Here is a 17092-nt window from a genome sequence, read left to right as displayed (position 1 = left end):
CTAACTCCCATTGAAGATCATAGAATCTCAGAGTTGGAAGGGACCTCAGTAGGTCAGCTAGACCAACCCCCTGCTCAAAGCAGGACCAATCCCCAATTTTTGCCCCAGATCCCTAAATATCCTCCTCAAGGATTGAACTCACAACCTTGGTTAGCAGGCCAATGCTCAAACCACCGAGCTGTCTCTCCCCCTGCACACTAAGGATCCGGGCCTTAGTCTTTCAAACCAAAAAAGGAAGAACTCATAGGAAATTCTGCGAGTTACAAATTGAAATTTCCTTTTCCCTCTACAAATTATACTGCATGGGGGAGAATTAGGCCCTTGGATACTGCTGCTCCCCTGTTACAGTCCAGTTAAGCTCTCAGACTCAGAACTATTCTATACTATTCTTTTGTGTGTTCAATATCTTTTTTAGCATGAACCAGAAAAATGGGACATAGGAAGTGTAATGATACGCGGAGTAATTGCAGAAGGTTGCAGCAAGGGCATTGGCTATGGCTATCTGGGCCAGAGCTAGTTTTGGTAACACTTCTAAGGTTGTGGGAGGGTTTCTGAATGGGAGAGAAATAGGTTGAGTGTCGTGTCTCTCCAGTTACTCAGCACAGCAGCAAGTTAAGGGATTTCATTTTTGACATTAATGTACGGACATTGTGAGTGACTGCATGAGCCTAAGACAGACTTTGGTTGTGCCCCCATCAACAAACAATTGGGAATGTAGCAAGAAAAAAGAGCCCTTTGAATTTTAAAAATGAGAATATTTGCGCTGTGCAAATGTAATGACATCTTATGCAACTCCCAGTTCCTGCACTGGACAGCAAGAGCTGCATGTTTGTGTTCAGATTTACTTTTCAGCTACCAGTCAAGTAAGGTAGGAGAGTTTATTTGGTTTTAGGAGTTAGTTTAAAAGAGTCTACTGCAGTTTTGTACACTTTCTATAATAGATACCTCCAGGGTCCTCTCAACAGCATTGTAGTCATCAGTGGGTGAGAAAATTATTGATTCAAGTCATATACTGGGACTTGGAGTCCTATCTAATCAAGACTATAATAAACTCTCATATTTATGACCCGTAAACAGAAAATCTTTCATAGTAAAATATATTTATGCACATTTGAATATTGCTAAAGAGTAGGGCAGGCAAGCTAAAGTGTTGTGTGCATGTGTATCTGGCTATACTTTTTATTTCCTTTTAGTGTTATTACTACACTTCTTATTCTCAGAGATAGGCCTGACCAGTTGGCTCATATAACAACCTTCCCCTGAGATACTGCAATCAGACATCTGCTTAGAATTCACCCTTAAATGCCCGCTCTAAAACGTTATTGGATCACACCACTTTTATCACCTTTCTCTCTCCACAAGTTTATCTTTTCTCACTAGTTGTAGAATGCTGAGTTTTGCTTTTCTGAGCAGGGGCACACAGGGATTATTTTTATTGCCTTCAGCTGGCTTCCCCAGAACTCCTGGCTCTCAATGAAAAATCATCCTTTTCCAATGTTTCCCCCCATTCCTATGCTTTCAATAGCTCAGGAAAGCCTTTAAATCAAAGATTTTCAGAAGTGCTGAGTACCCACAACTCCAATTGGCTTCAGCTGGAGTTGTGAATACTCAGCACTTTTGAAACTCAGCTGCCAAGAATTTAACTGGTAACACATGCTCTTTGTTAGCACTGGCTCCAGCCCACCTGTGCTGATTTGCTGCTTTAATAGCCATGCACTCAGGCTGTCCTAGACTAGTACAGCAGGAATGATTGTCTATTGAGATTTGTGTTGTATAGGAAGGGGCCTGACTTAGGGAAGTGAAAGGGCAATATTTAAATTGCTTTTAACAGCCCTTCCCTCTCCCCCACAAACCAGGGTGCTGAGGACAAAGGGAAGCTAACCTGTAGAAAAAGAAAGGTAACAAACTAATAATAAAAAAAAGAGTGCTATTCACCTAAATCTGGTGGGCTGCAGGCTACTAGTCTCTCTTCAGAGATATTTTCTTGCTTATGTTTAACATTCTGTGTACCTTTTAGCATAACTCTAATGTGCCCTCTGTCCAAACACAAAAGAAATCATGCTACAGGTTGGGTCCTGTGCCCTAGGGTTGGCCATAACTGAGTCAGAATCATGTTGGCTCAGCTCTGTAACTATCATTGGGACAAAGATTAGTATCATGCTCCATCATACAAACCCCGTACATTGCAAGAATGGCCTCTCTGGCAATGTAGTTGAGAGAGAGAGAATAGTCTGTAATAGGCTTAACTCTGTTGGAAGCCACCTACCAGTTGAAGTTTCGTGGTGCAACTCTGGGAGCTCCAGTTGTAAGCTGCTTTTCTGGTGACTAACTTTGTTTGACAAACCACTCTCTGATCCATCTGAAAACTGAGCATCTACCTACTATTTAGCTATCAATATCTAGAGTGGTGGCAAGAGTTAGCAGAGATTTCCAGCTGACCAGCAGCAGCCATCAAGGCTTATGGCAGAATTTCAGCACCTCTCACCAATCTGCAAATTCAGTAGAGTGACAACCAGTGCCAAGAAAAAACCCCACAAGGGGCTAAAAGCGGTTTACAGGAAGTCCAAGGATGTTGACTGCACGCCTGGGAAGGCATCATTTATTGTCCATTTTATAAGGAAAGGAACCATATTATGAAAGACATCCCCAATGCAAGGTGGGGAATACATAATGGATATGGCCTTGACCTCTACTGTTGCTGTGTCCAGGGAGGAGATGACCTCTGAGATCAGCTAGACTCAAGTTACTGCCTTGGACTATAGAACTTCTTCCTCAGTCTCAGGATCTGTTTGGAGACCTGCTGGCCTATCCTCTCCAGGAGACAGAGGTCAATGAGGGTGTTGTGGAGGACATGCCATCCCAACCCAGTAAGTTGCTGTTTTTTAGCTATGCTACTTTATTCTGCCTTTGAAACTGGGCAGGGGTAGATTAAGGCAGGATTCTTGGATCTGGGACCATTGTGTAAGGAGAAGGCTGATACAATAGTAAGAAACCAGTTAAATAGTGTCCACGCTCCCATTGAAATCATTAGGAGTGATTCACATAGTATGGAGAAGCTACCCTAAGGGTGTATGACATTCTGTAGCTAAGATATTACTGAAATCAGAAGACCACAGCAGAATGAGACTTGTCTAACTGTTAAGAGTTGTATAAAAGAGATGGTGAGGTGCATACTAGTAGTAATGAATGCCTGCTTTGTATATACAAATATAATTCCTCCTTGCACCAACTTTTCACAGTGATAACTTCACTTAACCTGTCTGCAAGCATGACTGAGCTAGAGAGAGGGCACTAGAGTGCTCTGATAGTACATCCTTGCTGACGTTCAATGTGCATACAAGCTTCAAAAACTTTAATTACTGTCTCATCCTCTGTGCTTATTCGTTTTGGTTGTGAGCAATGTGTCTTCTAACTGAACCGAGACATTTTCAGACGGGAATAAAAGCAGCCCTGATTCAGCTGAATACATAAAAGGTGGACTGAGGTTTCCAGGGTGTAGCAATGTCTTGAGAAGAAATGTTTTGTTCTCTCCTGCGTCTCTTTCTTTTATGTACCTCAGAAGGGCTTTCTAATGTAGTATTAGCAGTAGTGAGTGTGGTCTGTGACTATCGACTGATAGAAAAATCTATAGAACATTCAAGCCACAATAAGCTGAAGTCAATACAGCAGGCAGAGTGCTCTGGCTATTTCCTGGTTGCCTGGCTAGCATGATTCTTACTTGTGGTGATAATAATACAACTTGGCACTAGCTTAACATTTCACATCTTCAGAGTGCTGTAAAAGCAATTATTTAACCCTTCCATCACCACTTTAAGAAACATATCTTTGGGTTCTGATCCTTACATTTTCACCCTGTGCCTGAATTTTTTCAGTTCTGCAAATTTGGGGATATAGCTTGTATAAAAGGCACAGGCTGAGCTGCAATTCCTGAGAGATTCAGCCAGGGGTGAAAGTAACTTAAAGGACTTACCGGTACGCAGGGTGGCCAGGGTCCTGGCTGAGGGGGGTGGCTCTGGGCCCCTGGAAGGGGTGGGGCTGGGGCCAGACTCCCCCAGCCAGCCCTTCAGTGCTGCCTGGCCCACGCCACCCAGGGCTCCGGCAGCAATTTAAAGGGCCAGGGCTCTAGCCATGGTAGCAGCAGTGGCAGTGATTTAAAGGGCACGGGGCTATGGCCATTGCTGGGAGCCCTGGGCCCTTTTAAATTGCTGGGCCCCAGCACAGCTGTCTCTTTTGCCCTCCCCCATCAGCATCCCTGCCGGTTTGGTTGGCTGTGTACCGGCAGCCACTTTCTTACCAGTACCCCACTCATCACTTTCTGACTAGACTGGCTTCCTTTCACCTCTTGATGCAGCACAGAAGGTACAGCCTGGCCATTGGGCAAAAGTGGCTTAAATTAGTTTGCACCACCCACATTCTGGGCTGATGAAGGTATCAAAACTGCCTTTGGGGTAAGTTAGAGCAGCCCCCCTGCTTTTCTAATTTATGGCAGCCTCTGGGCTGTACCGTGGTCCATTCCTGTAATGCTCATTACAACCCCCTTTTGCCCCAGCCCCATCTTCTCCCTTTATGCTAGGGTCTGTGAAGGGGGCCGTGTAGACCAGCTTACATCTGTCCTACCCTGCTCCTGTATTGGAAGAATGATCTTCCTGGCCCATTGTGGCACCTATGTGGTTCCTATACCCTGCTAGAGTCGGGGGCCAGAATCAGCCCTGCTATATATAGTAAAGTTGTCATTGCTGTAGTCTAGCAGATTCTAAGGTTAAACATATATTTGTGAATTAGAAGTGTGAGGCTCTCACAATATTTCTGGAAGTAACGGAGAGCTAACAACATTACCCACAAGGTCTGGTTACTTTATGATCTATAGAGTGTTTGTAGGGCTGGACCAGATCCCTACTGTCCAGATTAGTTTTCTAGCTTCTGGTTTAAAGTGATGTTCAACAATGGAAATATTAAAGGTGCTTCCTGTAGTTACCAGGATGAACTGGAGATGAATTTTCAAGTTTTATGTGAGTGCAGGAGGAAGTAAGAATGTGCAGATAGAATCAGGGAGGGGAAAGAGGGGTTTGATTTGAGGACTTGACATGAGAAAGTGAAATCTGTGCCCCAAATCCCCAGAAGAAATCTGGCAGGAACTGGGAAATGATTCCCAGCACAAACACGTTTAAGTACTCAAGTGTTTGCACCAACTGCAGGATTTGGGAATCTTGTATAGTTATTACTGCAGAATGAGATAAATTAGTCCTGCCCAAAGCTCCAGGTTTGGCAAATCAGCCACAGAACAGCAAAATTTGGCAAAAGAGCTGTCTCCTCTTATCCCAAAAAGGGTTTTGCAGTTTCTTTATTACTAATTACTTTATAAGCATTATCTCTAATGTTACTCCACACTTAGACATGAGCGTTGTACTTTTCAGACTAGCATTTCATTCCCCTGAAGCACTTTACTAGAGGAGGGACAGACAAGCTCTTGATTCTGTATCCTGGGGGGATATGAGGCTTGGTTGGCAAATCCATACCCCTGAGCGATGTAGTTATACTGACCTAACCCCAGTGTAGACCAGTGGTGGGCAAACTATTTGGCCTGAGGGCCACATCGGGGTTGCGAAACTGTATGGAGGGTTGGGTAGGGAAGGCTGTGCCTCCCCAAACAGCCTGGCCCCTGCCCCCTATCTGCCTCCTCCCACTTCCCACCCCATGACTGCCCACCTCAGAACCCCTGACCCATCCAACACCCCCTGCTCCTTGTCCCCTGGCTACCCCCTCCTGGGATGCAACCCCCTATCCAACCCCCCCCCCATCCCCTGAGTGCCCTGACCCCTATCTACACCCCTGCCCCCTGACAGGTCCCCTGGGACTCCCACGCCTATCCAACCACTCCCTGTCCCCTGACAGGCCTCCTGGGACCCCACCCCCTATCCAACCTCCCTCCCCCCGCCCCCAGTTCCCTGTCCCCTGACCGCCCCGCCTCCCAGAACCTCTGCGACATCCAACCACCACCTGTCCCCTGACTGCCCCCCAGGGCTCCCTGCCCCTTAATCCAACTCCCCTCCCCCACCCCCTTACCATGCCACTCAGAGTGGCAGGACTGGCAGCCTCGCCACCCGGCCGGAGCCCGCTGTGCTGACTGGCAGGAGCTTGCAGCCCCGCCGCCCAGAGCGCTGGTGACCCGGCGAGCTGAGGCTGCGGGGGATGAGGGGGCAGCAGGGAGGGGCCAGGGGCTAGCCTCCCCGGCCAGGAGCTCAAGGGCCGGGCAGGATGGTCCCACGGGCCGGATGTGACCTGTGCGCCGTAGTTTGCCCACCCCGGTGTAGACAGTGCAATGTCCATGAGAGGCTTCTCCTATCAGCATGACTACCGCCTTTCAGGAAGGTGAAGTATCTGTGCCAAAGGGAGAAGCTCTCCTGTCGGCATAGGTAGCCTCTTCGCTAAGGATTACAGCGGTGCAGCTCTGTAAGTGTAGACAAACCCTAGAGTGGAGTAGCAGTATGTGCTGTTCCACTTCTGGCCACAAACCAAACTCTGGCCCCTGGAGATACCAGAACACGTCACCACTTACAATATTTTGAGAACTGCAGTGTTGAATTTGCTGTGCTGGGCTTCTAAGGCTTAGATCCTGCTCAGTGGGCCTCAGATGTGTTTCAGGGCTCCAATAGATTTTGTGCTTCTCTTGAGAAGACTCCTATTATATGATGCAGATCTTCATGGCATCATTGTCCCTCTCCTTTCTATATATTTTGATCAGCTGTGAAATAGTTAACTCTGGATATTTTAAATTAGTATTGTTCGGCTTCCATGCCAATATCCCCACTGAAGTTCACAAGGGAAGGTCCCATCTCTCAATGCTACTGTTTCAGGCTGCCAGCAGATTCGGACAGAAAACCCTGTTTACGCTCAGTTCCTATTTTAAAGTTAATCTTCACAATCATAAGAGCGAGAGCCAGTGAAAGCCCAGAGCGCAAACCCCACTAACTTGTGATCACTGAAGTCAGGGCTTGTCTTCCCTGCAACACTTAGCTCGAGGTAGTATGTTCAAATTACTGCACTTGAGCCAGTCCAGCTCAAGGGAGAGCAACCACACTTCAGAACAACACTGGAATTACACAGAGTGATTTGATTAGTGGCACAGAGTGGTTGGATTAGCTGCTGCTGAGCTGTAACTTGAACTGTCACATCCCCACTGCACTACTAGCTCACTGGAGCTTCAACCCCCACAGGCTACGTAGCTTGAGTTGAAGGCACCGCTCACCTCAAACTAGAGACTTGTGTGTGTAGACCTGGGATGAGGTAGGGGCACCACTGGTTCTAACTCAAGCTAACTGCTGTGAAGTCACACCCTCAGACAGTACTCTTACCACTGTTGTAATAAAATTGACTGAGTTTCTCAACCTAGTGAATGTGCTACATACTGGGTTTTTTTTTTCCCTTTGTCAAGAACTGTTTTGCTTTCTGTATCCAATAGAAAGGGCCGGCCTTTGGGAAAACGGCTCCAGCTATCTACCTCTGCAGGGGCGAGTCCTACTGTCTGCACCTCCCCACCAGGCTGGCAGCTCCAGGAGGCATTGCCCACTCCTGTTGCCATCAGCCCTGGCCTGCCAGCTTGCAGCACTCAGACAGCACCCCTCTGACCATGGCACCCTAGGCAGTCACCCACGTCGCCTACCCGTAAGGCTGGCCCTGCTGGTAGAATATCTTTCCCTTTGCTGCAAATTACTGAACAATTGTGGGCCTTGAGAGTGTTTGGGGATTAGCTAAGTGTTTATACAGTGCTTTGGAGATATAAAATGCTGTGCAAATGTCAAGATTCAAAGATAGACTGCAAAGGAAATTCAACTTATTGAATTTTTAGAAACAACACGTTAGATAATGTTAAGTCTGTTGTTCAAAGGTAAAATGAAAGTCACACTCAACTTTCCCAAAATGTTAACAGTAAACTGTGTGGAAGACTTCTTAACACACCCTGTAGAACTTAATATGCAGAAACTGTTGTTTCATAGACATTACTCTACTCTAAAAACCTGTAGAACTCAATACAGAATGAAATACTTCCTTTAGAAGTTTTTTAAACCTTGGGGTTTGTGATAGAAGCAGCAGTCGCAGCCCGGGACTTGTTTGATCACCGTAAACCAGCCGCTAATTTGACTCCTGGCTGAGATGGCTGCTTCTGATACCATTGATGCAACCTCAAGCATATTTTACATATCCTTTTTTGTTATTGAACTATGTGTGGTAGAATAAGATTTCTTTACATTGGAACACAGAAGACCAGGCAGCACAGAGCAACATATCCTTATGGAAAAGTCCTACAGAGTTCAACAGAGAATTATAACCTTTCCCTATAATTTGGTAGAATTCTATAGCAGGGTTATACAGTATGACTTAAAATTTCTACAGAAAGAATATCCTACTGTAGTGATCACGTCACTGAGTTATCACAAAACATGACATGTTAATTTTGAAATGTCTTTTTGGGGCCGAGCATTTATCATTTTATATACGGTGATCATCACTTAAAAATATCTTTGCGTTTTTTTTTCTTTGCCATTGATTTTGCTGTGTTTTCTATTCAAGTATAATACATAATGAAAATATGATGGAAAGCTTCATGACTGCAAAATGGTAAATGTGATTTGATTTTTTTTTTTTGGTTTGTTTCTGAATATTTTCTACTGTAGATCTTGTTTGACAACGATTGGTTTACCACCAGTAATATTTTAACAAAGGCTAAAGGATCTTAATATGGGTCTAAATGGATACCATCAGACACTGTTTCTGCTTCTCTAACATGTTACACATTATTAGACAGCATAAATGTGATATCTTATACCTCTCTGATTCTGTGGTTAACTATGAGGTTGGAAAAAATATTTTGGCTCTGTTGCAGTGAAACTTTTCTTGTTTTCCATAACAATATTTTACCACAATAGAACTGACTTAGCATAATCCCTGTAATAAATTCTGAGACTGGAATGTCCTAAAAAGATTGTAAAAGAAACCAAAAACTTGCTTACAAAGCCAACATTTTTGGAGAGAGATTGGAGATAAGGGTTTTATACAAATTCTGGTTAAAATATAGTGAAAATGCAGTAATTTTCACCAGCATGAAACCTAAAATTCTTGCTACTTACCAGACTTCTAATTGATTTGTGGAGAAGCAGTCAATAATGGTCATGTATTTTCTATGTAAGAGGTTTGTTTAAACTCTGAAATAAAGTGAAAACTCCAAACTAGGGACGAAATCTTCACTGTTGGAAAGAGGCTTTGTGGAGGCTTAGCACAGGCTTATATACCACTTAAGCATTATTTTCACTCTGAGTCATAGTAGCATGTGCATCATGTTAGTTCCAACTAGGACATGGGCTGGACGGGAGAGGTAACTAGTGGCTGGAATGGGGAAGATCCTGCATGGAAAATCTAGGAATGGCCAAACTTGAGGATAAAGCATAGGAGAGCTTTATGTTCTGCTAGGTTTACCAAAAAAGCCAAACTTCAAAAGGGGTAAGTTTAGACTGCATATTCTGTTGAGACCAGGGTGGGAATTTCAATGGCTCGCAATCCACAATGAGCTAACTTTTATTTAAGGAAATATTAATATTTTTGGATTTTCAAAATGAAACTGAGTATAAAGGGAAGCGATTGAGTTCAGGTTTCAGAGTAGCAGCCGTGTTAGTCGGTATTTGCAAAAAGAAAAGGAGTACTTGTGGCACCTTAGAGACTAACAAATTTATTTGAGCATAAGCTTTCGTGAGCTACAGCTCACTTCATCGGGTGCATTCAGTGGAAAATACAGGGGGGAGATTTTATATGCACACAGAACATGAAACAATGGGTGTTACCATACACACTGTAACAAGAGTGATCACTTAAGGTGAGCTATTACCAGCAGGAGAGCTGGGTGGGGGACCTTTTGTAGTGATAATCAAGATGGGCCATTTCCAGCAGTTGATAAGAACCTCTGAGGAACAGTGGGGTGTGTGTTGGGGGGGGGATAAACATGGGGAAATAGTTTTACTTTCTGTAATGACCCATCCATCAGTCTCTATTCAAGCCTAAGTTAATTGTATCCAGTTTGCAAATTAATTCCAATTCAGCAGTCTCTCGTTGGAGTCTGTTTTTGAAGTTTTTTTGTTGAAGAATTGCAACTTTTAGGTCTGTAGTCGAGTGACCAGAGAGATTGAAGTGTTCTCCAACTGGTTTTTGAATGTTATAATTCTTGACGTCTGATTTGTGTCCATTCATTCTTTTACGTAGAGACTGTCCGGTTTGACCAATGTACATGGCAGAGGGGCATTGCTGGCACATGATGGCATAGATCACATTGGTAGATGTGTAGGTGAATGAGCCTCTGATAGTGTGGCTGATGTGATTCGGCCCTATGATGGTGTCCCCTGAATAGATATGTGGACACAGTTGACAAGGGGCTTTGTTGCAAGGATAGGTTCCTGGATTAGTGGTTCTGTTGTGTGGTGTGTGGTTGCTAGTGAGTATTTGCTTCAGGTTGGGGGGCTGTCTGTAAGCAACGACTAGCCTGTCTCCCAAGATCTGTGAGAGTGATAGGTCGTCCTTCAGGATAGGTTGTAGATCCTTGATGATGTGCTGGAGAGGTTTTAGTTGGGGGCTGAAGGTGATGGCTAGTGGCGTTCTGTTATTTTCTTTGTTGGGCCTGTCCTGTAGTAGGTGACTTCTGGGTACTCTTCTGGCTCTGTCAGTCTGTTTCTTCACTTCAGTAGGTGGGTACTGTAGTTGTAAGAATGCTTGATAGAGATCTTATAGGTGTTTGTCTCTGTCTGAGGGGTTGGAGCAAATCTGGTTGTATCGTAGAGCTTGGCTGTAGACAATGGATCATGTGGTGTGGTCTGGATGAAAACTGGAGTCATGTAGGTAGGAAGAGCGGTCAGTAGGTTTCCGGTATAGGGTGGTGTTTATGTGACCATCGTTTATTAGCACTGTAGTGTCCAGGAAGTGGATCTCTTGTGTGGACTGGTCCACGCTGAGGTTGATGGTGGGATGGAAATTGTTGAAATCATGGTGGAATTCCTCAAGGGCTTCTTTTCCATGGGTCCAGATGATGAAGATGTCATCAATGTAGCGCAAGTAGAGTAGGGGCGTTAGAGGACGAGAGCTGAGAAAGCGTTGTTCTAAGTCAGCCATAAAAATGTTGGTATACTGTGGGGCCATGCGGGTACCCATAGCAGTGCTGCTGTTTTGAAGGTATCCTTGTATTACTTTTCAAGTTTAGTTTTACTCACACTGTAACTGTTCAGTCTTTGAGGATGTTTTCTGAGGATAGATTTTCTTAAGCCAAGTAATATGGCATGCTTTGAATGTACCAAATGGATAAAATTACAATTCTGTCTCTCCAGGTTTCTGTATGGTGCCCACTGTCGTGATAGCTGTAGGTATGTCGACACTGCAGCTTGGTATGTGCCTCTCAGTCCAGGCAGACAGATGCATGCTAGTTCCGCTCTAGCTAGTGTGCTGAAAATAGCAGTATAGACATTGTGGGATGGGTGGCAGTTGGGCTAGCCGCTCGCACGCAAACCCAGGGGGCTGGGCAGGCTTGGACGTGGGCAGCGAGCTGAAGCTGCTGCACATACCACAGTGTCCAGACTGCTATTTTTGGCATGCGCACTCAAGCAGAGCTATTGCAAGTCAGCCTGCTCAGCCTGGGATGCTTGCTCTCAGCCGCTATGTAGACATAGCCGGAGTGCCTTACAAAACATGTAACGTCTCTACAGCCTCCACAGGGAAGTTTCTCATCGGCGGGCTCTCCTTGTTTTGCCAACAGGAGCACGAAACCAAAGCTCCAATTGCACGGCTTTGGGTGTGGCAGTTTCTGACGCGCACATGGGTAGGGCGCGACCAAATTCGTGGCCATGAAAAATGCATCACGGACCATGAAATCTGGTCTCCTCCTGTGAAATCTGGTCTTTTTGTGTGCTTTTACCCTATACTATACTGATTTCACAGGCGAGACCACCGTTTCTCAAATTGGGGGTCCTGACCCAAAAGGGAGTTGCAGAGGAGGTTGCAAAGTTATTTTAGGGGTTCATGGTATTGCCACCCTTACTTCTGCGCTGCCTTCAGAGCTGGGTGGCTAGACAGCGGCGGCTGTTGGCAACACCCTGCCAGCAGCAGCACAGAAGTCAGGGTGGCAACACCATAGCACGTAACCCTTACTTCTGTGCTGCTGCCTTCACAGCTGGGCGGCCAAAGAGTGGCGGCTGCTGACTGAGGGCCCAGTGCTGCAGGCAGCAGTGCAGAAGTAAAGGTGGCAAGACCATGCTATGCCATTCTGACTTCTGCGCTGCTGCTGGTGGCAGCTCTGCCTTCAGAGCTGGGCTCCCGGCCAGCAGTCACCGCTCTCCGGCTGCCCAGTTCTGAAGGCAGCACCGACCAGCAGCAGTGCAGAAATAAGGGTAGCAGTACTGCAACCCCCTACAATAACCTTGCAACCCCCCCACCCGCACACAACTCCTTTTTGGGTCAGGATCCCAACAATTACAACACCGTGAAATTTCAGATTTAAATTTACAATTTAATGGCCATGAAACTGACTAGAATGAACCGTGAATTTGGTAGGGCCCTACACGTGGGGTTGTCCTGACGTGAGTCCTCCCCTGGCTTTCCTGGGAGAAGCAGGCAGGGCTCACAAACAAACCCTTTGGTAAGTAGGTACCGTACATCATTCACAGAAGAAATATGAAGATAGCTATATCCAACCACTGTAATTTATGCAGGAAGGCTCAGTAGATTTGACTAGGATATGAATTTATACTACTTATTTACTTATTACAGTGCCAGGCTATTATTCAATTGCTTCCCAGCACTGTCAGCGGATGTCCAATTCGCAGCCACTGTACCATTAAATTACTAAACATGAGTTTTAGCTATCTGTGTTTACATTAATAAGTATTCCGTTAATATTGAATTACCTGGCTCAGAATACAGCCATATCAGATATTTAGATTGACTTGCACATATATTTGTATTATGGTACATGTCAGAAAAACAATCATTTGAAATTTGTATTGTGAAGACCTGTGTGAATTAAATGTATATGAAGAGAGGTAGTTTAATGGGGAGATTGAGGCAGGGGATTCATAATAAATCTTCCTCTCTTTCTAGCTGTCCAGGGAAAAGGGAACTTATTCATAGTGACAGCCAGGAGCCCAGTCTTGGTCAGTTCTGAAATTAAGAGAGACTTCAGTGCAATGAAGAACACAGCCAACAAGCCACTGATGTATACCCATGTGAAATACAGTGCAATCTAATTTTCTTAAGAGTGCTTTATACACAGTGTTGCAAACTGTTTTAATGATAGACAGTCCTAAGCTAAGAAAGAAGGTGTTAAGGCAAGAGTCAAGAAGAGGAACTGGCATCAGCTCATATAAGATATAAGGAAGAATGACTGCACCACAGAGATTTATTTTAGGGTGCTGAGACAGCTGGGACATAAAGTCTGAGTGAGTGAGTAAATATGATGTCTGAGGGGCAGACTAGAGCAACTCCATAGAGCCTCGAAAAACCAAGAGAGCAATTTTAAGTGTGTTGAAAAGGATATAAAGGTGACAAAGGATTATATGAATTTGTTTCCTTGAGTGAGAAATTTAGTTTGGGTGCAGAAATCTACAAAGGGAAAAGAACTGGGATGTTTTAAAGGATGCAGCTCTGAGCAGGGCTTCCAACCCACTCTGATTTGTGCTGTGTGTGTTTTCTTCTTTAATCATAGCTAAGGCTAAGATTTGTCATGGATATTTTTTACTAAAAAGAAACAGACAGGTCACAGGCAATAAAGAGAAATTCACGGAAGCCCGTGACCTGTCCCTGACTTACTAAAAATATCCATGAAAAATGGGAAGGGACTGGGCAACTGCGGGGTGGCGGGGAGCTCCAGGGGCCCCACCACCTGTGGAGGCTGGGAGCTCCAGGGGCCCCACCACCTGTGGAGGCTCAGAGCTCCAGGGTCCTCTTGCCCCTGCTGGCAGAGGGGAGCTGCGGTGTGCCCCCGCTGCCCATGGTGGCTGGGAGCTGTGGAGTGCCAGCAGGGGTACCTCACAGTCATGGGTTCCATGACTTCCAGAGACCTCTGTGATAAAATCATAGCCTTAATTAAAAGGTGGGAGACAGGCTCTTTTAGTTCCTGTGAGCTGATAATTATAGCCTATCTATAACTCGGCATTATCTGCATGCATCCTCCCCTTCATCTCGCTGCCCTCTACCCCTTGTTTGTAGAAACCAGAGACTTCTCACCTGGACCTATCCAGGCCCTTCCTCTTGCTGCGAACCTGGAGAGCATGATGTTTTCTTCTAGGCCTCTCTGGTGGGCCTGTAAAGTCTGCTCTTTTATTGGTCAGACCTGATCCTGGGAAGTGCAACACACGGCCCACGTGCAGCAAACAGTGAGCTTGTTTTGTTACGAAAACAGACCAATTCTTTCCAGTGATGCCAACGTTTGCACGGGGGATAGGGGTAGAGTATCACCTCAACAGCATTTGTCCAACTCCTTACTGTCAAATTGTGCTATCCTCAACTTGATGATGATTTCAGTTTATGGAGTAATAACTGTCCTGTGCTGACCAAACCCAAGCCTGAGGTTCTTAGCCCAGGACACTGTTATTCCCTTATTGAAAGGTAATACAAAGTACTCCCAAGTTAGAACGCTGACTCATCTTTCACTCAGCACATTGCGGTGAGTTGGCATGGAGCAGAAAGCTGAGGGGTGAACTTTTGCTAGCAGTGGATGAACTATTCACAGTAGGAACTGAAAACTGCTGTACAGCTGAGTCAGAAACAGCACAGCATTTCTCTGCCCTTCCCTCCCCTTCTAGTGCATGTGCTATTTCATTTCTATCAGAATGAAAAGGGGCCTGAGGGCAAGCTGGAAAGGAGGGTAGTAGGACTATATGGCAGGGGTGACCAAACTTACTGGCCCTCCAAGCTGCATACAACAATCTTCAGAAGTTCGAGAGCTGGGGTACACCTGCCAGGAGCCGGGGCTTGGGGCTTCAGTCTCATTCCTGCTGAAGCCCCGAGCCCTGGCATGTGCGCCCTACACGGCTGAAGCCCTGAAACCCTCCTCCCCACTGGACAGAAGTTCCTACCCCACCACCCTACTGCAAGGCAGAGGTCCCTAGCTCATGTCCCCTCCCCTCCCCCCATCTGATAGGCAGAGAATGAGGGGTCAGAAGGAGCTTGTGAGCCACACTTTAATGGTAAAAGAGCTTCATGTGGCTTGTGAGCCACGGTTTGGCCACCACTGATCTATGGGGAAGGGGTAGGTAAAAACAATTCTGCTGACTCAGTGGTGACCCTATCCTCTCACAGGGAGAGTCACTGTAAAGTACAAGCAGTGAATGCATTGGCGGAGGTGGGACGGATGTTTAAGAAGTACAGTGGTCTGTTTACTGTTCTACCAAGTTATCTATTCAATGTATGTTGGCTGTGAAGGGAGGTGTGCCTGGGTGCAGCTCTGTTTGAGCATGGTCATGCACTCTTTGCTGTGTCTGAGCTGACTTTGTGCACACTTGGAAGGTCTGATAATAGTAACCTGATTCTCCAGGAGTACCTGGGTGTGCTTACTCACCCTCTTGCATGCACATCCAGCCTCTCTGAATGCTGCGCCTACGACCTCTACCAAACCAGCGGGTGGTGTTGCCTTTGACTACTTTAGGAGCAGGATTGGGCCCTAACCATTTCCAGTTGGACTGCACTCTCTGTGAGCCACCCCACATTGTTACAGCTCACATGGAATACGTTAATTTTTGGGTTCCAGCGTTGTTCTTATTTGTTGTTGATGCAAATGAGGCCTCTTGCTACTGTCTCAGGGGCTCCCGTTGCTGGCTAGTCATGCTGTGAAGCCTTACTAAGGCAACACTTTACTGAATGGTGCATTCTCAATAAAAATAAGGTACTCTGAGAAACCTTCAAATGACTGCTTCATTTTAAACTATTTACAGAAAGAAGGCAAAACAATCCATTTAATCAGTACTTACTTAATTGGGAAGTCTGAAATTGGGATGTCACCTCAGGAAGCTAATGAACCCTAATAATACTGAAGAGCCCAGATGGATGTGTTAGTGGAATAGTAACTGGGATGCTTGCAGATGGTAAATGATTTCAGCTTGGGATAGCCACTCTTGGTGGTGCTTGGACACTGCTGATTCTTTATCTTCCATCAAAACCCTTCTGTCAACAGTGCCTCAGCAAAGCAAAATGCTTTAGGACTAGTATTTGAAACATGGTAATACCCACGTAACAGGCCACAGCTGAGATTAGAATCCCATTGTGTACCATACGGTGCAGACACATAGTGAGAGACAGCCCCTGCTCTTAAGAACTTTGTCTTGTCAGTTGGGACTGAAAGAGCAAATGGGGAAACGGAGGCATAGAATCATAGAATATCAGTGTTGTAAGGGATCTCAGGAGGTCATCTAGTCCAAACCCCTGCTCAAAGCAGGACCAATCCCCAACTAAATCATCCCAGCCAGGGCTTTGTCAAGCCTGACCTTAAAAACTTCTAAGGAAGGAGATTCCACCACCTCCCAAGGTAACGCATTCCAGTGTTTCACCACCCTCCTAGTGAAAAAGTTTTTCCTGATATCCAACCTAAACCTCCCCCACTGCAACTTGAGACCATTACTCCTCATTCTGTCATCTGCTACCACTGAGAACAGTCTAGATCCATCCTCTTTGGAACCCCCTTTCAGGTAGTTGAAAGCAGCTATCAAATCCCGCCTCATTCTTCTCTTCCGCAGACTAAACAATCCCAGTTCCCTCAGCCTCTCCTCATAAGTCATGTGTTCCAGTCCCCTAATCATTTTTGTTGCCCTTTGCTGGACATTTTCCAATTTTTCCACATCCTTCTTGTGGTGTGGGGCCCAAAACTGGACACAGTACTCCAGATGAGGCCTCACCAATGTCAAATAGAAGGGAACGATCACGTCCCTCGATCTGCTGGCAATGCCCCTACTTATACATCCCAAAATGCCATTGGCCTTGTTGGCAACAAAGGCACACTCTTGACTCATATCCAGCTTCTCGTCCACTGTAACCCCTAGGTCCTTTTCTGCAGAACTGCTGCCTAGCCATTCAG

The 17092-nt window shown here is 45.6% G+C and overlaps 1 protein-coding gene across 1 annotated transcript in view; it reads left to right on the top strand.

Annotated features, from left to right (window-relative positions):
- The first annotated feature begins 1704 nt into the window (after positions 1 to 1704).
- ST6GALNAC3 (ST6 N-acetylgalactosaminide alpha-2,6-sialyltransferase 3) overlaps positions 1705 to 17092 on the top strand; it is a 351382-nt gene continuing 335994 nt past the window's right edge. The window contains exon 1 of the mRNA XM_043520975.1: positions 1705 to 2867. Coding sequence (XP_043376910.1) covers positions 2832 to 2867 — 36 coding nt within the window. The 5' untranslated portion in view covers positions 1705 to 2831. The remainder of the gene's footprint in view (positions 2868 to 17092) is intronic.

The sequence above is a fragment of the Chelonia mydas genome, chromosome 8 (assembly GCF_015237465.2).
Source record: "Chelonia mydas isolate rCheMyd1 chromosome 8, rCheMyd1.pri.v2, whole genome shotgun sequence".
Taxonomy (NCBI): Eukaryota; Metazoa; Chordata; order Testudines; family Cheloniidae; genus Chelonia; species Chelonia mydas.
The sequence above is the reverse complement of the archived record's forward strand: the minus strand, read 5'-3'. Positions and strand labels throughout refer to the sequence as shown.